The sequence below is a fragment of the Temnothorax curvispinosus genome, unplaced genomic scaffold (genome assembly GCF_003070985.1).
Source record: "Temnothorax curvispinosus isolate PA1 unplaced genomic scaffold, ASM307098v1 QBEX01008805.1, whole genome shotgun sequence".
Lineage (NCBI taxonomy): Eukaryota > Metazoa > Arthropoda > Insecta > Hymenoptera > Formicidae > Temnothorax > Temnothorax curvispinosus.
The window spans coordinates 20,427-45,959 of record NW_020218585.1 but is presented as its reverse complement, the minus strand read 5'-3'; the positions used below and the strand labels follow the sequence as shown (position 1 = coordinate 45,959).

Below are 25,533 nucleotides of genomic sequence, written 5' to 3'. Positions count from 1 at the left end.
TGTCCGCTTCCCAGACGGACGACTGGCAACGTAGTGTCTTTTGTAATGCAACGGTGCATCATCGTGACGGGTTGTTGTCTGTTGCAGTGCTGCGGGATGAGTTCCGCGCGGAGCCGCAGAACACGAGGGTCGCCGCCGGGGAGACGGCTTTGCTGGAGTGCGGACCGCCTCGCGGCCATCCGGAGCCGACCCTCCATTGGAAGAGGAACGGTCACATAATAGACCTGGAAGCGACAAAACGGTGAGCTTTCTTTGTGACCCGCGGGTCCTGGTCCCTTTGAATTTCGTCTGACACACCGCGACGACGGCGACGGCCGAAAACGCAACGAAATTGCACGCCCGACGCGAAGCGAAAAAGCGGTAATGATTAAATGCGGGGTCGACTATTTTGTCGGCGTGGAGAGACCATCACGGGCCACGGCCGAGGCCCCGTCGCCGTAAATTCGGTGCAGCAGCTGCCGCGTGAAAATGATTTTAAGCCGCGGAGCTTCCTTTTGCTTCTTCCTATACCTTTGTCCGATTGTCGTCCGAGTCGTTAGCGCTGAGCGGACGAGACGGACGGTTCAGATGGTTACACCGAATGTTGCAATGTTAATAAATAAACTGCGCGAAGAGAGAACCGTGCGACCGCTGCGATAAACATAAGCAAGTAAATAGCGGGAAATTAAATCCACCCGAAAATAAGCGCGGAGTGTTTTGACGCGCGCTTCGTTCGCTCGGCCGCGGTATGGCGATTAATTCGATCTTGTCACTTGGGTACCTCGAACGAATGGTAAAACAATAATAAATATACCTCTCCCGTTCGCAATTTGCGAGCCCTTTAAAAGCGCGAGCGCATCCGCCGTCGCATCCGCTTCAAACTCGCCCATTCCCGATTAAATTGCAACGTCGCACCGCGCCGGTACGTATGAGGAAGCGCCTATACGGGAATTTTGCCCTGTGTGTCTCTCCACACGCAATAATGTCTCGCAGCAGTAAGAGCAACTTTTATGCTCGCGGGATTACGGCCGGGTAATCTACTTTTATAGACGAGAGAGAGAGAGAGAGGGTGCAAAAGGGTAGAGAGGGAGGAGAGAGATGGAACTCCGGATTAACTTAATTCTAACAGCGACGCGCCGCGGTAAAAGGGACGTCGCCGGAACAAAAAAATCATATCAAACACCGCCGCACCAACGCGAATACGGACGGTTATCTCGCCTTCGCTTTTTCGAAGTCTCGGTTCAAGCGTAGGTTCCTCATGAAGATGGACCGAAGATTCTTCTCGACACCACGACTCGTCGATCGGTTGCACATTAAAATATCCTTTCCTACAGATTAAAACGTAATATCTAAACGTATCATATAGTCTCTCTATTACACGTTTATTTTGTAATTAAAATGAAAAAAGAGCCGGAAGATTAAATTACTGCATTTATCGGCTCGGATTTAAACATCATCAGTTTCTATTTGCGGGCGCTCAATGACGCGAATTGAATATTTCTGTATTTAACTCCGTCGCTGATAATATTTTCATCAATCGGAAGTAAATCCATTGCGCGACGTGTCAATAAAATTTCCCGCTGAGGCTTATCGGTTTTAATAAATCATACAATGATATTCGATGTATTGTAGGTACATATAATAAAGCGCGGAATTGCGAGAGGAAGTGCCCCGTATTTGCCTACTTGTTGTTCCCAATGATTGCGCTATCCGAAAGCGTGTGTAACCGAACCGAGAAACAGACTCGGGAGACTCGCAACTCAAGATCCGGTGTTAGGAATCGACGCATAAATTCGGCGGGGTACGAATTTTACCTTTCCTCCCTCTTCCTCCGTGTCCGTCCCTCTTCCTCCTCTCTCTCACACTGGCTTTCTCTTTCTCGCGTTCCCTCTTCCTCCAGGATCAAGCTTTTAAGCGTACGCTTGCGCGAGCCACCTCGTTGTAACGACCCGCGCGCACTTCCGCGCGCTCCTCCGCCTCTTGCCATTCGTATCTCGGAACGGGTGATTTTTTTCTCCCCCGAATCCCCGTGGATCGACTCGATCAAACTTTCATGGGGCGCTGAACGCCTCTTAGTTTTTTTCGCGCCGCGATCTCGCCCCCTTCTCGTTGCGTCGTCTCTCTCTTCTTCTCAGGAGGGAATGTCGGCGCAAACCCTCGCGCGACCTCCCTTCCGATCGGCGAAACTCCGTCTGGAGATAAGAATAAAAAAAGGACTCTTATTACCAAAGTTCTCCAATGCGCGATGAAGAAAAAAAAACATGGGGATTAAGGAGAAATTTATCTGCGATGTTTCAGCGCGAGAACGCGGAGTATAAAAAGTTGAGGGTAATTTATCGACTTAATAAATTATTAATTGATTAGCTCCGCTGCGATTTTTATTCCCGCGTTGTTTCGTCACTCGCGGAATGTTATCGCCGCGCACGGTTCGGTTTTCCTCTATTTCACGTAATTTCACGTAATTACTTCCATTTACACCCGTCGCTTTACACCGTATTGTACACGTTGGCTTAACGCTCTCGGGGATCCCGGCACACTCCTTTCTTTCTTTTATGGATTTCCGTCCTCTATGGGACGCGGCGGTATCCACGTTTTGACCCGGGAGCACGTGACATACGATTTTCCCTTTTTTCTCTCCTCTGTTCCTTTCGGATTTCCAAGGGGGCGGAGGCGCAAAGCCGACGGAAACCGAGAATGGAGACATTTTTTTTCTCTCCCCGACGACGAGGTCCCTCGCGCCTCGAAAACGAAACGAAACGAAACGAAACGGGAACTCGCACACGCTCGTTCATTCGCTCGCTCGTTTCGACGGCTATTTTCCTCTCCTTCGTCTCGATCAATAGGGTACTCTCCTCCGTTGCGGCGGCCCGCGGAAACCCCCGTCTCCTCCCGTTTCCCCCTTACTTCCTCTCCCCCCCTTGTTTCTCCTCCTCCATCACCACCATCCGTCCCCGCGCCGGATTTACCGATGGAAGCCCGAAGCCGCGATAAATTAGGACAACCGATAGGAATTAAATCCGACCGTATCGGAACGCCGAGACCGCGCTTCTCTCCTCTGCTCTCTTCTCTCTTCTCTCTCTCTCCTCTTCTCGAAGCGGCGCTCGAAACGGTGGTAAAACGGGACACGGAGAGCGATGGAAGAATGGTCGTGTGGTGAGGAGAGGAGAGAGCAGCAGATCAAATGGGGCACGAAAGGGGGGAGGGCAGGAGGAACGGGGGGAGGTAATCGAGCACCACCGACGCGAAAATTAATTGACACTATAAATTAGAGAGCGCGATCGAGAGCTATCGATCGATTCGCGTCGTCGCGAGCGCCCGTTCTCCATACGCGCGATATTGTGCATGTGCCACCCCTTCAACGAGACGGCCGTTTAATCTCGCGACCGCCGACGCGGGGAAGAACCGATCCCTCGGGGATATAAGGAACGGCTCGGGAATGTCAAGTACGCAGCCTTGAGTACGCGCGCCTTCGCGCGCCTTATTCCCTCGCATAAATAATATCGGGGACGGTGGCGAGAGGGCGAAGGGTGCGGGAGAGACGGGGGGGGCGGGCAAAAGCGCGTGCGAAAACGCGCGCTCGTTCTCGAAAGTTCCTCTCCTCTCGGCGACGGAACGGGTCGGGTAAGACAAACTGCGTCTCCTGGAACGGAACGATTAACATACGGGGTGCTCGCGAAATTGTCTCGCGCGACAGTTCGCGCGAAAAACGATCTCCCCCACCCGCGCCGCCGCCCGGTGTCTCAAGTTGCGGAAACTTGGGGTAACGTAATACGATAATATAATGCATTACGATAATAAATATATGATGTGATAACGTGATGTATATGGGGAAACATTACTGGACTATTTACGTCTACTCGCCCGACGATGCTCGCGGCGCGGCGCTTAAAGAGGCCGTCGATCTCCGCGGGCGGAAATTAATCGTCGTAATTCTCGTCGTCGTCGCTCTTATCGAGTGAGAGACGTCGCGCGCGGTTTCTGATTAATCGTTCATCGACCGTTTCAGGATAACCCTGGTGGACGGGGGTAACCTAATGATATCCGACGTGAGGCCGACCGACCAGGGCAAGTACCAGTGCATCGCCGAAAACATGGTCGGCATCAAGGAGTCCGCGATAGCGGTTCTCACGGTTCACGGTAAGCATTAAGCGAAAGCTCGTAACACGAACGTGCCTCGTTTCCCTCCCCTCCCCTCCCCTTTCCTCCTCCCCGCATCCCTTTGCACGATCAGGGCTAAGAGGGCCCAAGCACGGATTCGTAGACATCATCGAGCTTAGCTCGGTTTAGCGCCGCACTTAACGCTAATCCTGATTGTCCGATAAGTACTGTTCCGTCTAGCGTAGCTGCCTGAAATCTCAAATTTGGGTGAAATATTCGAGGGAAAGTTGGTGGTTAAAGTATCAGCTTTTACATTTTGCCGGCAGCGTTATTCAACTTTAACTGTTGTACATACACGGAGAGAATTTTTTGTTATATTTTACCCTTAAATTCACTACAAACTTGGGACAACTTGGCAAGCAAGAAATTTTTAAAATATACAAAAGACATTTTACAAACAACGTGATAAAAATTACCAAGCAAATTGGTAAATTTTGAAAAATTATTAAAATTTCCTAGATATTTTTTAGTAAAATTAATCAAACATATTTTATATTTTAATGTAATAGATATTAATATTTTTTATTATGGTAGATATTAATCAGAATAGCTCGCATAAAATTCTTGGTGATACGTGTTGTCTCAGAACTACCATGATTTCAGGGTAAATTTTAAGAGAAATTTCTCTCCGTGTACGTACGTGACATAATCAATTGTCACTCGTAGAACAATATCGAAAAGACCATAAGCTAAAAATGGGAACGCAACCCAGGCAGCAAGCTGACGTTATTTGTCGACATTTTAACGTCAAAATGTCATCAGAAAGTAACGACAAATAACGTCAGCTTGCTGCCTGGGTTGTGTTATTATTTTTAGCTTGTCGTCTCTTCGATATTGTCCTAATTTTGCAGGGAATAATTTATTTTCGTGTATTATGAGAACGAATAGTTTATCGCCGAGCTTTTGATTTTGAGCAAGAATCATTTATTCGTAACGTCATTATTAATATAATGCTTTTATTAATTCTACTCATCATTTTATCACTAAAATGTTGTTCTTTCGAACCGGTCGATCGATCGCGCACCGGTAACTAAACGGCGTTAAATAAATAACGTCCACGTGCCCAATTTGTAACCACGGAGCCGTTCGGAATCCCGTTGAAAAGCCACGGGCCGTAATTCGGGATACACACCAGACCCTTCCCCCTCCCCCGCCCCCCTTTCCCGGCGCTATCGGGATTTTCCAACCAAATCCTCGCTTCTGTCTTCGCAGTGAAGCCGTTCTTCCTGGCCATGCCGTCGAACCAGACGATCCTCACGGATCAGACGGCGGAGTTCGCCTGCAGGGTGGGCGGCGACCCGGAGCCGGAGATTCTGTGGCGTCGGAACGACGGCAAGATGCCGATAGGCCGGGCGCACATTCTGAACGACAAAAGTTTACACATCGAGCGGGTGAACCCCCAGGACCAGGGGACGTACATCTGCGACGCGGAGAACGGCGTCGGGGCGATATCAGCGAGCGCCACTCTTACCGTGCACTGTGAGTACTAATCCTCCCTCTGTCACTTTCTCCCCCGTCTCTTCGCCCCTCTGCGCGCGCTCGAGAGGATCCGCTCGACCGTGAAATTAATTACGCGCCCGGTGTACGATTATCATGACGAGTGAAGGGGGTGCCAGAGAGAGAGAGAGGGAGGAGGGCGGACGCGCATTATCACCGCATATCAAACCCCGCAATGTGCATCCTGTCGGATGTCGACTTTTGCGCCTGGCTTCGACACGAAATCGAATCTGCGGCTTGGAAAATTCGAACATGTTGTTGAGCAATCGGCCCCGGAGTATACGCGAAATAGGGGGGATCCACGATGGACACGGTATTACAGTCAGACAGCCCAAACTTTACGCTCAAGCGAGCGAGATGAATTCCGAACAGTCATATGTCATATATATAATCGGTAACATTATCGTCGATCATGTATGTCTCCTCTTTTCTCAAAATGTATCTTTATTTAAACGAGAAATTAGAAAATTAAATTCTGTCTCGTAATCCCGTAATCCATTCTAATACAATTATGAAGTTTAACACAAATTTAGCTCCAGCCGATTAATTTTACATCAGCTGTAAATAATTAAGACAGACGGAGGATACAGGATGTTCAATATTTCCGTCGCTTTTTTAAAGTCCTTCGACATTCGACATTCTCTACACGGAGGGAATTTTTCGTTACATTTTTCCGTTAAATTCACTACAAACTTGGGACAACTTGGCAATCAATCAAATATTATTGGTAACGATAGGAATTTTTGAAATATACAACGGACATTTTACAAACAACGTAATAAAAATTACCAAGCAGATTAGTAATTTTGTTAATTTTGGAAAAATTACTGAAATTAGTACATATTTTAGTAAAATTAGTCAAACATGTTTTATATTTTATTGTAATAAATATTAATATTTTTATTATGGTAGATATTAATCAGAACAGCTCGCATGAAATTCTTTATAATACATGTTGTCCCACAACTACCATGATTTTCAAGATAAATTCTAAGAAAAAATTCTCTGTATAGTAATCAATAAATTCGCATTTAAACGGGCAATAAAATCATGCGATAAACCTCGTAAAATTTGCATGTTATTTACTCGAGGATTAGTTTGTATTATCGATTAAGGATTAATCGAGCACTTTTACCGTTAAATGTACGACGAGAGACGTGTCCAAATCGAGCCGTTTGTCACAGCGAGGCCGGTATTCACCAACTTCCCCAAGGACGAGACGGTAAACGCCGGCACCGACGTCGCCTTCTCGTGCGCGGCGCGAGGCGCCCCGAAGCCGTCGATATTTTGGACCCGGGAGGGTTCTCAGGAGCTAATGTTTCCCGGCCACACGTATCAAAGCCATTACACCGTCACGGAAGACGGAAGTCTGAGTATCAAGGGCGCCGTCAGGAAGGACGAGGGCCACTACGTGTGCAGCGCCATTAGTCAGGCCGGCGCCAGCACCGCGACCGTATTTCTTCAGGTACGTAAACCCTTGTAATCCACGTCTCGACGGTCGCGCACGATCCTGAAAATCTTCCCGATCAACGTCACGGCTTTTTTTTCCTTTCGTATACCACGACGTTACAATAGGTTTGTTCTTTTTAGTTGAATTTCTCGCACGCTTTCTCTCCAACGTGAAAAGAAAAAGGGAAAAGATGAACCGTGCAAAGAAGTTCAGCTAAAAAAGAACAGGCCATATATTACAAGCTGGCAGTAATCATGCGTGATCTACTGAATCGTGCGCGTCCACGCGTAGGACAATGAAAGTCACGTGCTGAACGGGACGCGCAACAGTTTAAAATATACGGGCAAGATAAATCTGTCCGTGTGAGAGAGGCGAGCACGCACATTAAGTGGTTCATTTTCTCGATACATATTTATATCATTCCCCCCTCCCTCTCCATCTTTCCGTTCCCTTTCGGATGAGTGCAGAATTACCATTCCGGCTGGTGCACCGTGGTACCGCGATCCTAGCCTGAGGGGAGTTGCCCCACATTCTGGAATAAAATTCTTATCTACATATAGGGAGCATTACAGCGATCTACTTTGGCGAATGGAAACTCCATAACTTCTTTCCGCTCGCAGCGGACAAAGTTGAAAGGTGGTAATATAAAAAGGAAACTTTTGAATTACATATTTCCACCGGCGTGGCTATTCGAGGGAACTTGTTAGACGAGATAGCCGCTTAATTCAGTAGCCAGGTATCACGGGGGGGCCAGTTAGTAATTTACATTCTAAACGCTGCAGCAAAAAACAGATGTGGATTCAGCAAAGTTCCGAGCTAAAATATCAAGGTTCTAATCGCGGACATTTACGTAGTCACTCCCTTTGCCCATCTCGAAGAGATATCCTCCAAGTAAAATTCGTATATTGATATAATAATCTAGGAACGAGTGCTTGATTTTTTTAAATGGTCACCCGAGGCGATTTTTACACTCCAATTAAAAGTCATTATTATTAATTACATATTGCATATTTTTCATTGTTCTATAATTTATTAGAATTGAGGACAATATGTATGTAGATTTACTCAACATTTTCTGAAAAAAGTAAGCAGAAACCAAAAAAATATTTAAAAAACGAAAGAAGCACATTAAAATTACTGTGACGTGAGCTGACTTCATTTTTTTCATTTTACTGGGATGTAAAAATCACCCCAAACGCCCGTTCCCGGGTTAAAGTAGACCTCACGAGTCTCCTGGACTCGTCTCATTTCCATATCTCAGAATCGGGGGGAAGGCAGAGCGTCCACGTGGCGTTTAGACTGCCTTCTCCACTCGACGAGCAGATTAGACTCCGAATAAAACCCTGTCACGTCGGCGAACTAGGTGACGTCCGTCGAGGAGACTCCACCACCCATAATCGAGCTGGGCCCGGCGAATCAGACCTTGCCGCTGAAGAGCGTCGCCTCGTTGCCGTGCCGCGCGGTCGGCGCACCCACGCCGCGGGTTCACTGGCACAAGGAGGGCGTGCTCGTGCGACCGGGCGGCCGCATCACGATGGCCATCAACGGCACGCTGTTCATCGACGACCTGCACGCCAACGACTCCGGCCTGTACACCTGCATCGCCTCGTCCGAGTCCGGCAACACCTCCTGGTCGGCGTACCTGACCGTCAGCACCGGCGCCAGCTTCCATCGGACGCCGGACGTGTCGGCGCTACCGCAGAATCCGAGCAAACCGCGGATAGTGAACGCCACCAGCAACTCCGTCACCCTGACGTGGAGCCCGGGCCACGAGGGCCAGAGCAAGATTGTCGGCTACAACATCGAGTACTACAGCAGCAACCTGAACACCGGCTGGGTGGTGGCGGCCACGGGCGTTCTCGACGACATCTACACGGTGAGCGTATCGAGAATCTGACGATGATACTTGACCTCCTTTCCCTCGGGTGCTTGTATCCCGCGTCGAGTTTCAACGATCTTCTCGAGGAGGCATTTTCAGTTTTCCCTTCCTTTGTGCATTGTTTTTCGAAAGTTTAGAACGCGCACTGCCCGCTGCTGGCGAGGACAGTTGGCGACGGTTACGGTGTTGGGTAACAGGCCGATAAACCTAAGTCGCTTACTGCCCCGTTGAAAAGTCTAATATCAAAGTTTCTAAGCTAGAGTCGCGTAATAAAGAGACCGAGAAGCCTAACGCTACAAAGTAAGGGTTTGCGTAAGAGACAATTTAATATCCTCTCGCAAACAGACGCAATATGCTTCGACTCGTTACTGCGCGCAATATAGGGCTTTAACCAGCCCTTCAAGGAGAAGGTAAATTGATCTCTCGAAGATGACAAATGTCGCAAATAAAAAAGTAAACGTTTAGTGACCGACAAACAAGCGGGAAAGAACGTACTTAGATACATACGTTGTATGTACATAGAACTTGTTTTTTTTTTTATTTTATTTTATTCGTCAGGCTAATGAGTCCGGTTTTCCGCTCTATCCATCAACAGGTGACAGATTTAAGGCCGGAGACCAATTACGTTTTCCTAGTACGAGCGGAAAATAGCCAGGGGCTCTCGCTGCCCGGACCGCTGTCGGACGTCGTGCAAACTACTAACGTAAATCAGCATACGGTACCGCAAGTGGAATTGACTCGCGCCCGAGATCGGCTGAACAGCGAGATTTTACATCTCAAAGAGGTGCAACCGTTGACCAGCACCAGCGTGAAGATCATGTGGGACGTAAGTATTATCGGGTAACATTATACGCGGACGTTCCGCTTATATCGATTTAGCATAACAACGCGCCGGGACTTCGCGGCAGATGCTAACTTGGACATTTCAAAAAATACAACGCGGAAACAACATTTGTTCGTATTATTTTGAAAAATGTATTATTTGTTTATTTCAAACGCGTCTGTTTTAACAGAGATTTAATTTAGAGACTATATTTATATTAAAAATAACGGCGAGCTATCAACTTTTGTTTTATTTTCCTAAAAAGGGGAAAACTCAGAGAATTTCGCGATATTCGAGATACTCGGACGCCGACCGTTGGAATTGGGGAAATATTAAAATAACAACAAACGGATTAGAATAACACATCTGATAGAATCTGAATTTCAGATTCTCGGCGCGGCAGATTTGGTGGAGGGCCTTTATATACGGTATCGCGAGGTTTCCGAGAAACCGGAATATCAGATGGTCACGGTGCTCAACGCCGGCGCTACCAGCTACGTGCTGACCAATCTGAAGAAGTACACGCGCTACGAATTCTTCCTGGTACCCTTCTACAAGATAATCGAGGGTCGACCGAGCAACGTGAAGCTGGTCACCACGTTGGAGGACGTGCCCACGGGCACTCCCGAGAACGTTCACGTGGGGATGATAAATATGACCTCGGCGTTCGTTCGGTGGTCACCGCCGCCGAAGAACACTCAGAACGGCCAATTGATCGGTTACAAGGTAAGGGTCGCCGTTAATTTTCTGCCCGATATATCGCGCGAGTACTTATCTATATTTCACCGTCGATTTGTATCCGCCCGATACAGATTCAGATCAAGAGCAACAGCAGCAACAAGATCCTGGGTCAAATGTCCCTGAACGCGTCCACCACATCGGTGATCATCAACAGCCTGACCACCGGCAGTTTGTATACGGCTCGCGTCGCTGGGCAAACCCGCGTCGGGCTAGGTCCTTTTTCTAGTCCGACTCTGTTGAACATGGATCCGGGACAGCTGACGCAATTGCCGCCGCGTACCGATCCCAGCCACGGAGGTGCGTCCGTCGTCCGAGAAACGTGGTTCCTCGTATTGATAATAACGATGATATTCACCGTTATCGCCGCACTGCTGGCCGCCCTGTACGTGAGACGCAGGCAAGCGATGAGCAAGCAACTGGGTCACTTGAATGTACCCGTGAGCACCGCAAACGATATCTGTCAATTGAATAAGGACACGCTCTGGCTGGAACGAGGTTGGCGGCCGACCAACACCCTGCAGGCTGCCAACGACAAGGACTGCGAGACCAAGTTACTCAACAACCAGCACATGCTTGCGGCCGGCATAATGGGCATGGCCAGCTCGGAGTATGCCGAAGTAAATCTGACTACGTTCTACAACACGCGCAAGCAAATGCAGGCGCCGCCGCCGGAGCCGTACGCGACCACGACCCTATGCGTGGGCAGCCGTAACTCAGATTCGATCGAGACCAGCTGCCAGAAGTCAAACTCGAGCGACTCGTGTCTGAAACCGGATTACTCGAGCCTGGATTCGAATCAGGAGCCCAACAAGTCTACGGTGTCGCCGAGCAGCGACAACATGAGCGGCGGCGACGCCGCCTACGCGGACGAGAATCTAGACATGCAAAGGAGACAGTACAGAATAGCGGGCGCCGCGGGCGACACGCCTCAAACCGGTATGCCGATGCCCAACTGGTGCGACATGTTGCCACCGCCGCCTGAGCATCCACCGCCCCTCGGCACATCCATAGCCACTGGCCGGATGCATCAGCAGCAACAGCATCAGCTGCAGCATCCGCACCAACAGCAACAAGTGCCATTCAGTCCACATCTCGGCAAGAGAAGCGTTCAGAACGATCTGGATCACTCAGGCGCCGGTTCGTGCAATCCGCAGAGTCCGCCCACGCCGCCCATCAGAGTGACCAATAGCTTCAGTCCGTCGCCGACACCCTGGAGCGGCGGCGGGCAGAGTCAGCATTCGGAGTCCGGCGCTCTCCAGGTGCCCGGCAACCTACAGGTCCCGCAGGGCAGATACACGACGCTGCCGCCGCAGACCAATCCCCCACCGTTGCCCTCGTTCCCGCAGGGTTTCAATCACTACGATTACAAAAACCAGGAGAACGAGTACGAGAGCGGCTCCGTTATTTACGGCCACCATCAGAACGGGCTGCCAGACGATTACGGCGCGCGCGTTGATCCCGCGTTCATCCGTTCCAACAATCAGCAATCACATCTGACACCGTCCGCCGTGAGCGAGGAGCTGTATCGGCACAGGGACGAGATGTTCCACAACGACAATCTCTATCAGCCCGAGAATGACGAGTGGGACAGGAAGTCGTGCGACTCCAACACGCATTCGGACGCGTGCTGTTCCTGCTCGGAATCGAGCTGCCTCTACGCCGACACCGTGCAGTACAACGCGCAGCAGTACGGTACCGCCTGTGGCCACAGTAGCAGCAGGACGGGTTCCCGAAACAGAAGTAACAGGAGTCCGCGAAGAAGAAACAGGACGTCTTCGCCCACGTACAGCAGCGACAGCAATTACTCCTGCATCCCCCAGCGACAGTGCGGAAGCACGAATTCACAGGAGAGACTGAGGCATAATCGTAGTAAAGGTAATCGTTCCAGCAAAAAAAAACTTGATTTATCGTTTTGCCTTTAATTAAGCTTAATCCCTACCCAAGTCCCTATTCGAGCGATCAAACGCGTATGCCTAACGTATTTCTGTCTTTATCCCTTTCAGACAAGCTGCCCAGCTTTTCAAGGACGGGCAACTACAGTCAGCACAATTCTTCGGCCTCTAATACGATGAGCAGTACGGGCAGTCAACGATACAACAAGCTTAATAGTATCTTTGCAAGCGGCAATAATCCGAACGCTCCGACGGAGTCTAGTCGACTGGGTGACCATCGTGAAAGCTAAATATTACCTGGATGTAGTAAATACAGGACGTGCCTGAACAAACGGCCTTCGATCACAACGAACGATCACAGTCTCGACTACGGGAGGCCGTTTCGCAATCAGCAATGTCGCGGACGCTCATCAAGTACGATTCGATCCAGCGCGCCGTATATATAATAAAAGATAGGCCGCGCAGCGTCTTTTTCGAAAGGTTGCTATATTTCTATATATATACCTGGCGCGATTAACGGCCCGCACGCTGGAAGAGTACATCGATTTGATTTGTTGATTATACGGGCTCATTAAAGGGAGCGAGCTCGGTGACAACGAGGCAGAGCGAATCTCGCGCTTTCTCTGCGTATTATCCCGTTATGTAATATCGAAAATATTTAACAGGTTTCGCGAGTTAATAGTATTCCATGACTGACAAACGTTTACGTTTAGGCTGATTACGTGACGGTAGTTTAAGCTCGTAGAGTATTCCTGTGTTCGTACGAAGCGCAATAACGGTCTTCTATCACGGTAGGAGCATAATTTCGACACTCGAGACTCGAGGATCGAACTCCGTAACCGACACTCGCGGCACTTTAACGCTACGCCGATAGACCCCGTTATGTATACACGTATAGTCGATTGTTTTATACTTTGTACTCGGATAAGGGCTTTCAAAAAAGATAACATCGCGAGAAGAGAGGAAGGCGTCGCGTAGGATTATCTTTCTTTGGACACTCTGCCAAATAGACTGATTAACGTATCATAACGGATCTTGCTTATGTTTTCTTTGTTCTTCACTTTATATCACGCGAAGAGATAGAAGTGATCCCAATTTTCGAGAGATATTAAGAAAAAGAAAGAAGGAAACAATTCTCTCTCGTACATTGCAGTTTACTGTCGCGACATGTCGAGTGAACATTTAACGACTGAGCGATCACGCCGGACTGATATTCCAGTTGAACGCCTCTTGAACTTTGTCGTACTCTCGACTGCCATACATATATACTGCCATTCCCGCTGACGTACTGTTAGTTCGATTAAGTTATATCTTAAACGGTGACTTTAAAAGTCACACTTTAGCTTGCGAATGCCAGCGAGCTACAAAAAGTTCTCGCGTGATCGCTCCGGGATGAACGTCCACGCGTATAAATGTCCCCTGTGACATGACACGTTTTTTTGACGTGGCGATAGCACAAACGGAGAGAAGAATGTATGATATAACGGGTTGATCTGCCTGAGCGCGAACTAAGAATTTGGATCGCGTAAAACGCGTACGAATCAAGCAAGCGCAGTCAACTGTATTGGCAATTTAATTGGCAAATTTTATCTACGAGAATGTTTGACAACTCAAAGGCAAATAATATAGTTTATCCCCATAAAGCAATAGAAGACAGGACTGAACTTTTTGTAGTTATATAAAATAGATTCTTTTTTTAAATAACATTTTTTTTATGATATTTTAAATAATATATTTTTTTATAACGAGCAGCTAAATATTTGGTTGAAATTATTGACACGATTGCAAATGTTGTGCTCTAAGAGAGGTAACGACTCCAATACTATAGCAATAATAAGAGTATACGCGTGTTGTGGTATCGAGACGAATTTGTTTATGAAAATGAAGCTTCAAGATTTTAGAATAATTCAGTATAGGATAGATCCGCGATACTCTTCGAGTATCAAAGTGATTTCACTCCGAAATCATTATCTCGGAAACAATCGGAGCGGGCAATCGTTTCACAATTGTTCCACTGTGCTGTACACGAGATTAACTTATCGATCGACTGTGCCTGCTTGCTCTGTACGCGGAATAATCCTTTCGCTACGGTGGTTTTTGTCGAGAGGCTTCACTGCGTACGAAGCAATTGTTTTCGATCGTGAAGCCCAATGTGTAATATATTACGGCTTGTACTGCGGCAACTGCTAACATTCTCGCGCTAAACGAACTTGTTACCGAGTCCGTGATAGCATCTCTCATCTGTATGTTAAGCAGCTAACATTCATGATTAAACGCGAACTGTATTTACATTTCACATTGAGCGTTTTGGTGAATATCGTCAATGCAAACAATTAGATGGGCAATTACAGTCGCGTCTCTCAGTACGGATAGCGGGCATGATCGTCGTAGCGAAAGGAATTAACGCGTCGCGGCGCCCGACGGAACGATTCGCGCTCTTGGCATCGCGACCGGCCTCACAAAGCGTGGCATTTATTTTCGACAGCCTGTACTGTACTCAGGCCACGACAAATGGAGCATATTATTTTGGATATAACGTTCCTAAATCCTAAGGCAACCGAGGGCTAATCTCCACGAAGAAGGGCCATGTATAATTCTTCCAAAACGAACGCACGTAGTAGATACGTTTTTAACGAAACGAAGTAACAATAAAACGCGTAATATATACATAAAAAATATACATATTATATATATATATATATAAATATACATATTATCATATCACGTAAACGACCCCTGTATAAATTGTACAAAGTTACTTTAACGAGATTAGTCATTAGTTATTAATTTATACGACGTATCGATTGAACTTGTATCATGTAAGCGACAGATACGTAAGGTATCTCATGTACTTTTTATTACACACGACCTGACATGTAAAAGTGAGAAACGTGCTCGCCGAAAATGTGCGCTCCAATACCGTCGATACAAAGTGTATTGTTTTCGAACGCGTACCTGATTCCGGTTTTATCGGATATTCTCCCGTCGTTTTATCGCAATTTAATTCATTTATACGTCTAGACTGTTTATCTCCGTTAGGAGAAGATTTATAGAATTATACGACAAATCCGGATGAAATTTGGGATGCAATTGTTTTTATATTTGAAATATTGATAAATATTTACAGAATTTATTTCTAAATAGTATTTCAGCAAAACAGCATCGGTGTTTGCTGAGATAATTTTGCTTCTAGATGTCGAAATAATTGTGCATAATTTATACTCAAAATTAAATTTATCAATTTTTGGGCGAATATTAACAGAAATTTCACGCCGACAAGACCGGTGCATTATGGCGAATTATCTTAATACACTTATCGTACAATATTTACGCAATTTTCTTATCGGGGATATTAATATCACTATCAGAGATAATGAATAAAACGAAACAATATATAAAAAAACTAAAATTATTAAAACAGTAAAATTGACAGTAAGATTGCAGGTCTTAAAATTCCTGCTATTTTCAAAGTTTTGAAAAAAGATTTTTAAGCTCACGTATTCCTTTTTCCATTTATCTCTCGACTTTCTTCGCGATGGGACTTTAGATGGAGAACACAACGACGGTACATTTGCATTCGTAACGATCGACTTATTGAAAGCGTCTTTTGGATGGAAGACGAAGAATTGCATACTATTAGAACCGTGAAATTTTATTGTCGTCCTCGTCTTTCTCTCCTTTGAAGCGCACATTTTCAACAGGATGGAGTACAACGTCGCGTCCGTTCGCGGCATCTATAGATGGATCGTCGCGTTTACGGATGATTCGGGCCGGCGTTTCTCGTAGACGGATCGAAAAGTAGAGTTGCAACCCATCCGGGAGTGGGTACATCAGCGAATGAAATATTTAATACAAGAAAATTGTTGGAGGATTTTATTTTTAACGAGCTTATCCGTATCTGTACAAGTGTGAAAACACGACCAGGCGCACACATGTGTATTCTGCATTTGCTATTTACTGAGAGCACGGCGAGAGCTCTTTCATACGAATATAATTATTTGAAGAAAGATAACAAAAAAAATTACAAATTCGCTAAGGAACGTCTGAATCCGTTTACGTTGAACGACGGCCGATTCGTAACGCGCGAAGCTCCATCGATATGTATATACACAACCGAGACATTTTGTACGCATTTTTAAAGGGGGTCCCGGCCGAGATACGGGCTCCTTTCAACCGCGATAGCGCGCTACGCGGAGGCCCGTGCGATGACCCCTTTTTCTTTCCTCCCCGTAACGACGCCGTCACGGGAAGAGCGTGGGCGTGGCTTTCCTTTGTACACGCGGGTGTATGCGACTTACTTATTAATTACGACTTTCGATTAAGTGACGAGTAAACGGATCAGAGTTATTTTAAAGGCGCGCGCGTGCGCTGAGCGCGTGGCTCGTTTATTGACGCGCATGGTGAATCGCTCAAATTTGTTATACACACACAATACAATTAGCTTCACTCGATTCGAGTCCGTTTTGTTTGAATAGAAAAGCCAACCCACGCGACAGGTACCACTCATTCAGATTACTCGACGCAACAAATTGCCACTGCCGTATATGTAAATTGAGTAAATTCCGTAAAAAAAGAAAGAAAAATAGGTCACACAGAGGAATTGCGACCTCGGGGGAGGTGGGAGGAAAGAGAGAATAAGTAATTAATTAGCAGAGATATTGAATTAAATTTGTTAATTCAGAAAGTTGAACTTCAGATCGTACCTAGTGATACATGACTATATATATTATACATATATAGTTTCGTAAGAGTCTCGGTGTATAAATTTATTTGCGCGTCGAGACGCGCGCGAATAAATTCATATCCAGTAAGACAAAAAATCCATCCAAGCAGGCAAAAGGAATAAGTTAATGTGCGGGGAGAAGATATCATCTCGATATACTTTTAGGCTTAGAAAACGAAAAAGGGGGAGAGAAAAAAAAGAGCGAGCGAGTCGTCGAGAGGAGTTAGACGCGAGACTATCGCTAGAAGGAAGCATCTCATTACACGTATAAATTAGATAGGATGCGTATTTTAAGTATCTCCGTTGTCACGTACGAGCGTGTGCGTCCGGTGCGAGTTCGCGCGACGAGAGTCGCGCTCGAGCCGAGGAAGGGAAGACGCGAGGTAGGCGCTTCTAAAGGCCTGCTCCCCGCCTTGTTCTCCACCTTCGCTTGTCTAACGCCTCGTTGAAGGAACGACGGAAGTCCACCTTCGGCATTCTGACGAGGTTGCGGGACGTTGACCGCCGTATTATCATCATATCATCGTGATGCCACAGCAACTCGTAGCTGCGGCTGACAGACCCGGTGACCCCATTCCTGACTTCCGTCGTCGTTAGAGGCCCCGAGGGTGTCGGTTCGTGTTCCGTTAGAGAAGCGAATGTGCATCCTCCTCGGGAGATAACTGCGTCCGTTGAGGTGCGAATCCACTGCGAACGTTCCGCATGAGCAGGCGAGACACGAAGGCGTTTAGATCGATGATGATTCTTATCGTTTGATACCCGCGAACCGCATTTGATGCGACGAGCAGCAATGGATCCGCAGCTTCCAGATTGTGCGCGCGAGCTTGAATCGGCGGGACGCTGCCGCGTATTATTGAGGGAGAAAAGGGTTATTACATGCACATACGGGATATACATACGTCTCTTCGAAGGCTACGGAATCGTGACCCTTTCGGAAAAGCACCGTATCTCCATTCCTAAATGATCGTGATTCGGCCAACGGGCATGCTGCCAAACCATCGTATCAATGCGCGAAGGAACGAGAAAAGATAACGTATTATTTTTATAATTTGTCATCTTTGTATTATTGTTACGATGGTTGAGAGGACTTGTATAAAACACAGTAGCGTTTAACTTAAAAAAAAAAGAAAGAAAGAAAATTGCGCGACTTACACGTAAACGACATTTAACACGACATACGAGACATATGATACATCGTACACCCCCAAAACACGTGACGAGTTCATCGAGCAAGTTCAGACGAACTCGTATAAAGGTGCCAATTCATGGGACGCTGAAAAACAGCGTTGAGCGACGTCACGTGACATCACTATGATGCCAGCGTCAAGAAAGAGAAGTTAGATTTTTCCAACTTCAAGCGTCAAAGCCAAAGCAGCGCGAAGACGCCGAAATTTTGACGCTGTTTTCCTTTTCATGAATTTCAATTGACGCCGGCGTCAATTGTGGTCATGCGACCTTCTTGCCGCTGAAAATGAGCGTCGAGCGTCAGCATGAAAAGGCACCTTAAACGCGCGTATAAACGTTTCTCGATCAATCGACTAACTGACGAATCCTATTTGTTAATAGAACTGCGGCCATCGGCCGTCGTACGGAACGATTGCATTAACGTTAGAGCGAAATTTTTCGATCTGTAAATTCATATCTGGTAGCGATATCGGGACAGCCGCTTTTGCGAGAGACGCTCTCCGGACTTCAAACTTTTGGTGCCGCCAAGACCGCCGAATGCAAAGCTGAAGGCCGATAGCTGCGCCGATCGAACTGATCGAGGCATTTTTTCCGAGAGTCCAGTTTACAGGGTGTTCGTAATCTGCCGGAAAATATTTTGATGATATATTGACAAATTTGGAGTCAACTTTTTTTTCTTAATGAAGATTTCAAAGTCCCGATGAAATAATAATATAGTGTCTTGTTTTTCAATGAAACTTACTCGTGTTGAAAATATTGTAGTAGCTTCGCTCGATATTTCTCCTGAGGGAAAAGTCAATTCCGCCGTTCGTCGAAGTGTTCTTAATATTAATTTCCAGGTCTGGGGCAGCCTGTCTAACGCGGAGTAGAAAAATTAAATATATCGGAACAGCACTGATCGATCGATGTTGGTGCGAGCAAACTGGTCCTGGATCGCGCTTGAAGGATTAAGTAGACCGTTAGAGAGCTAGAGCTACGTAAAAATAATTCATATCATTAAGAACACGAGATAGCGATTTCGAATTGGAGGCAATGTGGGAGAGAGAGAGAGAGAGAGAGAGAAAGAGAGAAAAAAAGATAAGGCGATAGCCGTTATTCGTCTCTCTCTTTCTCCGGACCGCGCTTCACGGACCGCACACGTGCGATTACGAATTTCGCCGGAGGCGAACGTACGCGCGCGTGCACGTGCGGGTCCGCGGGGACGCGTATTTAGCTCAAGCTTTCCTTTTTATATTCTGTAAATACTGCGAGTAAATAAAAATGGTGAGCATTTTTATATAGTTAATTTTATAATTTATTTACTACGGAAGAGAGACACGCCGCTCGTCTCTCTTCGTCGACCGTCGTCGCGCGAGTGGGAACCGATGGAGATTTAAGAGTTAAAATAGAGAGCGTGCATACCACAGGAGACACAACGTTACACACGTATACATACACATAGACATACACGCGCACGACTGTAGATAATTTGTAACAGTTGCTATTGTCAAGTACCACGTACACACGTATAAAGCGACGTATGCTGATATATATCATTGCATATTATACTGATAACGATTAATAAAAGGTAATGTTGAAAATTGAAGGGCCTCCTGTTGCGAGAAAGTGCAAGTGCCTGTGCTTTATCTAGGATTTTATATATCCCTTGTTTCCCCGACATTTAAAACACACATTGGTTTTTTAATCTTAATATTACTTACATAACGAAATCTATATTGATTTCGATAGGCAAAATCGATCTAGTTTATTAAAGCTTAAGAATCGTACATGTTATGAATTAATGTAACAATTGCACGTACACCAGTTTTTTTGACAATTTTTAGAACTTGTAAAAATCGTATGTACCGCAGTTCAAGCATGTCTATTCGATTCCCGTAAGTTGCTTCCCTCTTTTATTTTCACGGTCGTTAAAATCGCAAGAATGTAAATTGTCTTTTTCTTATGGGATCCCATAAAATGATGGTTAACCGCATCCACCCTTTTTACAACAGCTCCGTTTCGGAGGACGATACCCACGGGTATTGTCACCCGTTAAGGGATTGTACTCTGCAAAATAAAGTGTATATATGGATATCACATCATTTAAATTTACCTTACGATTAGAGGTGCGACTTTATATAACGTGAATCTCACCTGATTTGAACGACTTCGATTTTGTACTTGTACCAGGGGTCTCGTCGTCGCTTGCAGCACCACCGAGTTTTGTACCCACGTTTTTATTTTCCAGCAATCTCAAGACCTTTAGTCTCTTTTTCTCTTTTTCCTGAGCAAAAGAGGTAGATCGTTCCGATTTATATTTCAAAAATATAAGGATAAAAAATTGTATCTTAACGTATCGAATAACGCGTAGCAAAAAGATACCTCTTCCTCTTTGACCTGAGCTAATGCGCGACTCTTGTCGTAAGCCTCTTGCATTTTCTGTCGCGCCAGTTCCACGTTGGCTGACAATTGTGGCAATTCGTCGGTCTCTGGACATACAATCGATACAACAAATCATACATATTTGTATCGTGAGTAACATTGCCAATTTATTTGTTGCCCGTCAAGTGTCGAAGGGAGCTTTCCAGCAAGCGATACAAGTCGACACAAGTATTGTTTTATCTTTGTTACTCATTACAAAAAAAAAGATAGAACGATGCTTGTGTCGACTTGTGTCACTTGCTGGAAAGCTCCCGAAGTTTGGGATTCTGAAACAAATTTTATTTACTCACTCTTGCCGAGTGCGGTATCTCGTCGACTCCTCGCGACTTTCCAACTCTTGTATTTCTCTTGGATATGTGGAAAAGTATAGAACGCGATGATGCCGAGCCCCACGAGGTACCATCCTACGGAGGCTATCGGAGCCCAAACTGAAAGGCAAAAAAAAGCGTTACAATTGTTCCGCGAGCATAAAGCTCGTTCCAGGAAACGGGAAGAAAAAGTAATCGCAATGACACATATGTAAGTATGGGAGTATTAGTAGGCACATATGCAAATTCCCACGATACGTACTCGTTTGGAGATAGCTCGGACTGTCTCGGAAGTTCTCCATGTTCCTTTATGTGTTCAAGAAATTTTCCAAGACGTCACAACATGTCACAACTCGATATGCAGTCCACGCTGCGATCATCGGCCGTTTGACGCTCCAATTTTTCGCTAAACTGGAATGTAAATTCGACACTCGACAGCCCGACTCACTCTAGGAATGTCTAGGATGCACGTTCAGAAACATCAGCCGAGTCACTCGAGTGCTGAAAATCCCACAGCATTATGTTACGTCGCTCGGTAATTGTACCTGGTTCGTGTCCGTGCTATGGTTCATGTCCGAACTTCAGATGGAGGGGATACATGTTGGCCACGCACACCAAACACCAACGCAAGCCCCTTTATATTGTCGGACAGAGGAAGAAAGAGCGAAGAAAGTATCAGGATCTCCAAAGATATTGAAAATGAAACATTCGTTGATAAAAAAATGTTTTAGATAAAAGTTATATATATATATATATATATATAGATAATTTAATACATTTTAGGTGTAAGACTGTAAGAAATAAATAGCTTTTTTTTTAATTCTATGTAATGTCAAACAAATTCTTGATCGGAGAGTATTTACATCGTTTTTTCTTACACATGTGTATAACGCTAGAGCTAATTTAATATCCATATTTTTCGTTAAGATTTGTCCTGCCGTCCCCAGATTGATCTTGCGGCGGTACCCACGTGGAATAATCTTCCGAGTGGACATCTTGATCGTACTGTTTTTTTATACCTTTCAATTTCTCTGATTTACTATCCTTTTTTCGTTTCTTGTCGTCTGAAACGTTTTGTTTCCTTGTTTCCTGATCAACGTTTTTCGTGACACACGGTTTATCGCCAGTTTTCGTACTACCATTTGATTCCGTGTCATCCTTACATGGTATAGATTTTTTGCATTCGGACTTGTGTACGTTCGTATCTCCTTCGTCTCCTTTCTCTTTTACGTCATCATTCTTTTCTTCTTGATCATCAACATCATCGTCATCATCTTCTTCTTCATTATCCACATTATTACCATATGATGAATCTCTCTCGGAATCATCTTTGTTCTGAAAAATGTATTATTTTTTTAGTCATAAGAAAAATAATAAAACGTTTTCATATAAAAAAAAAAAAAATACAAAAATAGATTGCTTACGTTTGCCTCAAAAAGCTTTCTTCTTCTTTCCAGCTGGGAAACCTTTCTCGCGGAAGGTTTTGATTTTTGCTGATCATCCTTATCCTCTGCTTGCACTTGACTAACAAGCGGCGGCAAATTGGCCGGCTTTGTAAGGTTTATTAATTTAACAAGTTTCATTTCTTCTCTGCGTAAATTCTGCAACTCCACTTTCATTTTCGTTATGTCGCTTTTACTCAAAGTAGACGTATTTAAACTGGACATAAAGGCATCCAGCGAATCCTCGTTGGACTCCCTCGCTTTAGCACTATTTTCTTGTGCTTCTTTTAAGCGATCGTTCAGACGTGAAATTTTGTTCGTAATCTCGTTGTGCTTCTCAGTCTGAAAAATAATATCAATGAATTAGTTAAAGATATATTTGTACATATCATACAAAAATGTAGACGTAAGTGAACAAAATGGCATTACCAATGAGCTATATGTCTCAACTTTTTCCTCAAATTTGCCAGCTTGTTTCATTCTCTGTTCACGTTTCTTCTCTACTGTTCCTGTTCTGTCCAAGAAGTTATCTTCGTCCGAATCGTAATAATCTTCCTCCTCCCAATTCCTCGCTTTCTTCCTTCGACTCTCTGCAATTAATAATCATCAATAATTAGGAATAAAATTTACATTCGTCAAAACTTATCCTTCATTTATATTATACGGTACCGTGATTAGCTTGTCTCAATAACCCGTGTCTATCTAAGATTCTGCAAGCTTCCAGAGCGCATTGAACAACGGATTCTTTCTTCTTCCCTTTGACAAGAGCCTCCGCTTTCATGGAACGACCGCCAAAACATTCTTTAGGTAGACTGAAATTTTTATTTTTAAATAATATGAATAAAAAGAAGAAAGAAACGACAAGTCAAAGTACGATATAAAGCATAAGGATACTTTTAAAACAGCGCTTAAAAAGATTGTCTCTCATATAACTATATTTACTTTATCCAACACAAAAATTGGCCTATTCCTTTCTCCTCTACTTGATATTGCAAATCGTATCCCTCTCTTTCGAACCAGCCTCTCAGTGTTTTCTTAGGATCGTCCAAATATAGCTCCTCATCTACCATAGAAGCGTAGGGATTCTCCGTCAAATCTGTTTCCTCGTCAGCGTCCTCTCCCATTCCCCAATCAATACCCTCCTTCTCCGCTGCCTGTCTCGCTCTCTCCTCTGCTTCTTCTTCCTCTTGCTGTCTGATCTCTCGTTCCCGCAATTCCGCCAATCGTTTTTCCTACGAACAAATATGTTTGAAAGTCTCGCCTTTTACGAGAATACAAGTCGCAACACCCGGCAAACTATTATTACATCGATTTATGTGACTAACTACATATAAATTTAATTACAAATAAAACTAACTTTGAGTTGAGTAACCGACAGTTCGGATTCCTCCTCCTGATCGTCCGGCGGAGCTTGCATAATATATTTTCTCTGGCTACAACCGAATCTTATCATATGGCCGCCGTGCAACCGAACGTAGGTCCTCGATTTTATACGATGCCCGTTCCAAAATGTGCCGTGGGTGCTCTCCAAATCGTACAAATAAAAACCCGTGGAGTTCTTCTCGTCCCCCGTCGCTCTGTACTGAATAATCGCGTGATATCTCGAGACAGTCGGATGGGTGAGGAACAAGTTGCAGGAAGGCGATCTCCCTACCACGTAGAAACTTCTCTCGGTCAGATCAATCTCCTTCAGAATCATCCCCGACTTAAGGACCTCTAACTTATACTCCCCGGTCGGTCTCCCGCCCCACTTTGGCTCCGAATAGGGTACGGGAACGTTTCTGCAGTCAGATGTGACATTTTCGGCCGCAGAACTGTCCGATGTTGACTTGTCGCTCTTATCTTCGGCGTCATTCGACGGAGATGGACGAGCAGGCTCGGCAGCCTCCTTACTCGCGGACAATTCGGACGGTGGCGGAGGTGCCGTGTCGTTGTTCACGGCGCGAATTTTTCCGGTCTTACCCCGCTTGGGGCCGATCAGTAGAAGCGGCTTCTTGAACCCAGGTTCTTGGCAAGCGTCACCCGCATCATTTCCGGAACGCTCAGACGTGCCCTCCGTTTCCGACCTGGTGCTCTGCTCGTCGCACGCTGGTGATTCGGGAATCACTTCGCCGTTACTTGCGTCAACGTTGTCGTCGGGAACATCCTCGGGAAGGGAAGCCACGGAAGCATTCTCCCGTTCGCTCGCCTCCATGGTTGCAGTCTCGATGACTTTTATGCCGGGAGGCACTCAAGTGTCATACAAATTCCTGTTTATATTCTTATGAATGATTATTAATTTGTCGTTGTCAATGAGGATTTGAGTGGCACTTTCAATGTTTACGTTCGGATATTATGATCACGTTGAACTTCGCATAACCTATTAAACAAACCAGAGAGAAGAATGAGAGACGATACGACGGTGATCCGCGAACACGATACGCCCTCTCGGAACGATGTCAAAACGTGCACATGAACTACGTAGCCAATGTCCACGTTTGGGCCACGGGATAACACATGTGCACGATTTAGGTTGCGTTCCGTGCTAATGTCGGTAATGCAAAGTTATTGATTTTTCGTTATGTGAGCGAGCGAGAAGGTATATAAGAGTGAGCGAGATGACAATAAGAGCGAGCGAGACAGTAATTGGAGTGAGCGAGATGCGAGATTAGAATAACACATGCAGAAGGCTCGGGGGTGGGGATCTGATTGGGCGCATTCAGCAGAACAAACCGCTCAGTAGCAATCGAACGTGATTGGGTGCGTTCAGCCGATACTCCGCTAGCCTAGCAATCGTGAGCAGTCGCTCGTTTTCGCTCGTTTTCGCTCGTTTTCGCTTGTTTCCTCTCCTTTGACCCAATGGATTAAAAAGAGAGGAAACAAGCGCTCGCTTCTGTCCAGCCAAATTTTTCCGTAGCAAATGGTAGCAAAGCGCTCGCTGCTTACGTGCGCTAGGCTAGCGGAGTATCGGCTGAACGCACCCATTGGCTCTTACTTTTAGACCCAACAAATCAACGTAGTGTGTTGATAAGACGACACTCAACAGTTGTGTCTAT

The 25,533-nt window shown here is 45.7% G+C and overlaps 3 protein-coding genes across 3 annotated transcripts in view; 1 reads left to right on the top strand and 2 right to left on the bottom strand.

Moving 5' to 3' along the window:
• Positions 1-12,709, top strand: part of LOC112458315 (roundabout homolog 2-like) — a gene marked incomplete at its 5' end in the record, with an annotated part of 65,130 nt that extends 52,421 nt beyond the window's left edge. The window contains 9 exons of the mRNA XM_025021897.1: positions 88-241; positions 3,986-4,116; positions 5,350-5,616; positions 6,819-7,099; positions 8,448-8,960; positions 9,559-9,789; positions 10,174-10,512; positions 10,599-12,402; positions 12,531-12,709. Coding sequence (XP_024877665.1) covers positions 88-241; positions 3,986-4,116; positions 5,350-5,616; positions 6,819-7,099; positions 8,448-8,960; positions 9,559-9,789; positions 10,174-10,512; positions 10,599-12,402; positions 12,531-12,709 — 3,899 coding nt within the window. The remainder of the gene's footprint in view (positions 1-87; positions 242-3,985; positions 4,117-5,349; positions 5,617-6,818; positions 7,100-8,447; positions 8,961-9,558; positions 9,790-10,173; positions 10,513-10,598; positions 12,403-12,530) is intronic.
• Positions 12,710-20,046: 7,337 nt separating this feature from the next.
• Positions 20,047-21,546, bottom strand: LOC112458316. The gene is made up of 5 exons (XM_025021898.1): positions 21,319-21,546; positions 21,039-21,176; positions 20,689-20,795; positions 20,461-20,590; positions 20,047-20,373 (listed from the first exon to the last, which is right to left on the bottom strand). Exons 1-5 carry the CDS (start codon positions 21,356-21,358, stop codon positions 20,291-20,293), a joined length of 498 nt encoding a protein of 165 aa, XP_024877666.1. The 5' UTR covers positions 21,359-21,546; the 3' UTR covers positions 20,047-20,290.
• A 287-nt stretch (positions 21,547-21,833) lies between these two features.
• LOC112458317 (kanadaptin) lies at positions 21,834-24,968 on the bottom strand. The gene is made up of 6 exons (XM_025021899.1): positions 23,856-24,968; positions 23,441-23,730; positions 23,168-23,310; positions 22,928-23,088; positions 22,481-22,840; positions 21,834-22,391 (listed from the first exon to the last, which is right to left on the bottom strand). The coding sequence occupies exons 1-6, from the start codon at positions 24,690-24,692 to the stop codon at positions 21,960-21,962; spliced, it is 2,223 nt and encodes a 740-aa protein (XP_024877667.1). The 5' UTR covers positions 24,693-24,968; the 3' UTR covers positions 21,834-21,959.
• Positions 24,969-25,533: the final 565 nt, after the last annotated feature.

Bases quoted from the DNA above. Each gene is read 5' to 3' on its own strand.
- LOC112458317 (XM_025021899.1), bottom strand. From the start codon at position 24,692: ATGGAGGCGAGCGAACGGGAGAATGCTTCCGTGGCTTCCCTTCCCGAG. The intron at 23,731-23,855 runs GTTAGTTTTATT...ATTTGTTCGTAG, and splicing joins TGTCGGTTACTCAACTCAAA to GAAAAACGATTGGCGGAATT. The intron at 23,311-23,440 runs GTAAATATAGTT...TAAAAATTTCAG, and splicing joins CAATTTTTGTGTTGGATAAA to TCTACCTAAAGAATGTTTTG.
- LOC112458316 (XM_025021898.1), bottom strand. From the start codon at position 21,358: ATGGAGAACTTCCGAGACAGTCCGAGCTATCTCCAAACGA. The intron at 20,796-21,038 runs GTGAGTAAATAA...TTGTATGTCCAG, and splicing joins AGATACCGCACTCGGCAAGA to AGACCGACGAATTGCCACAA. The intron at 20,374-20,460 runs GTGAGATTCACG...TTTATTTTGCAG, and splicing joins ATCGAAGTCGTTCAAATCAG to AGTACAATCCCTTAACGGGT.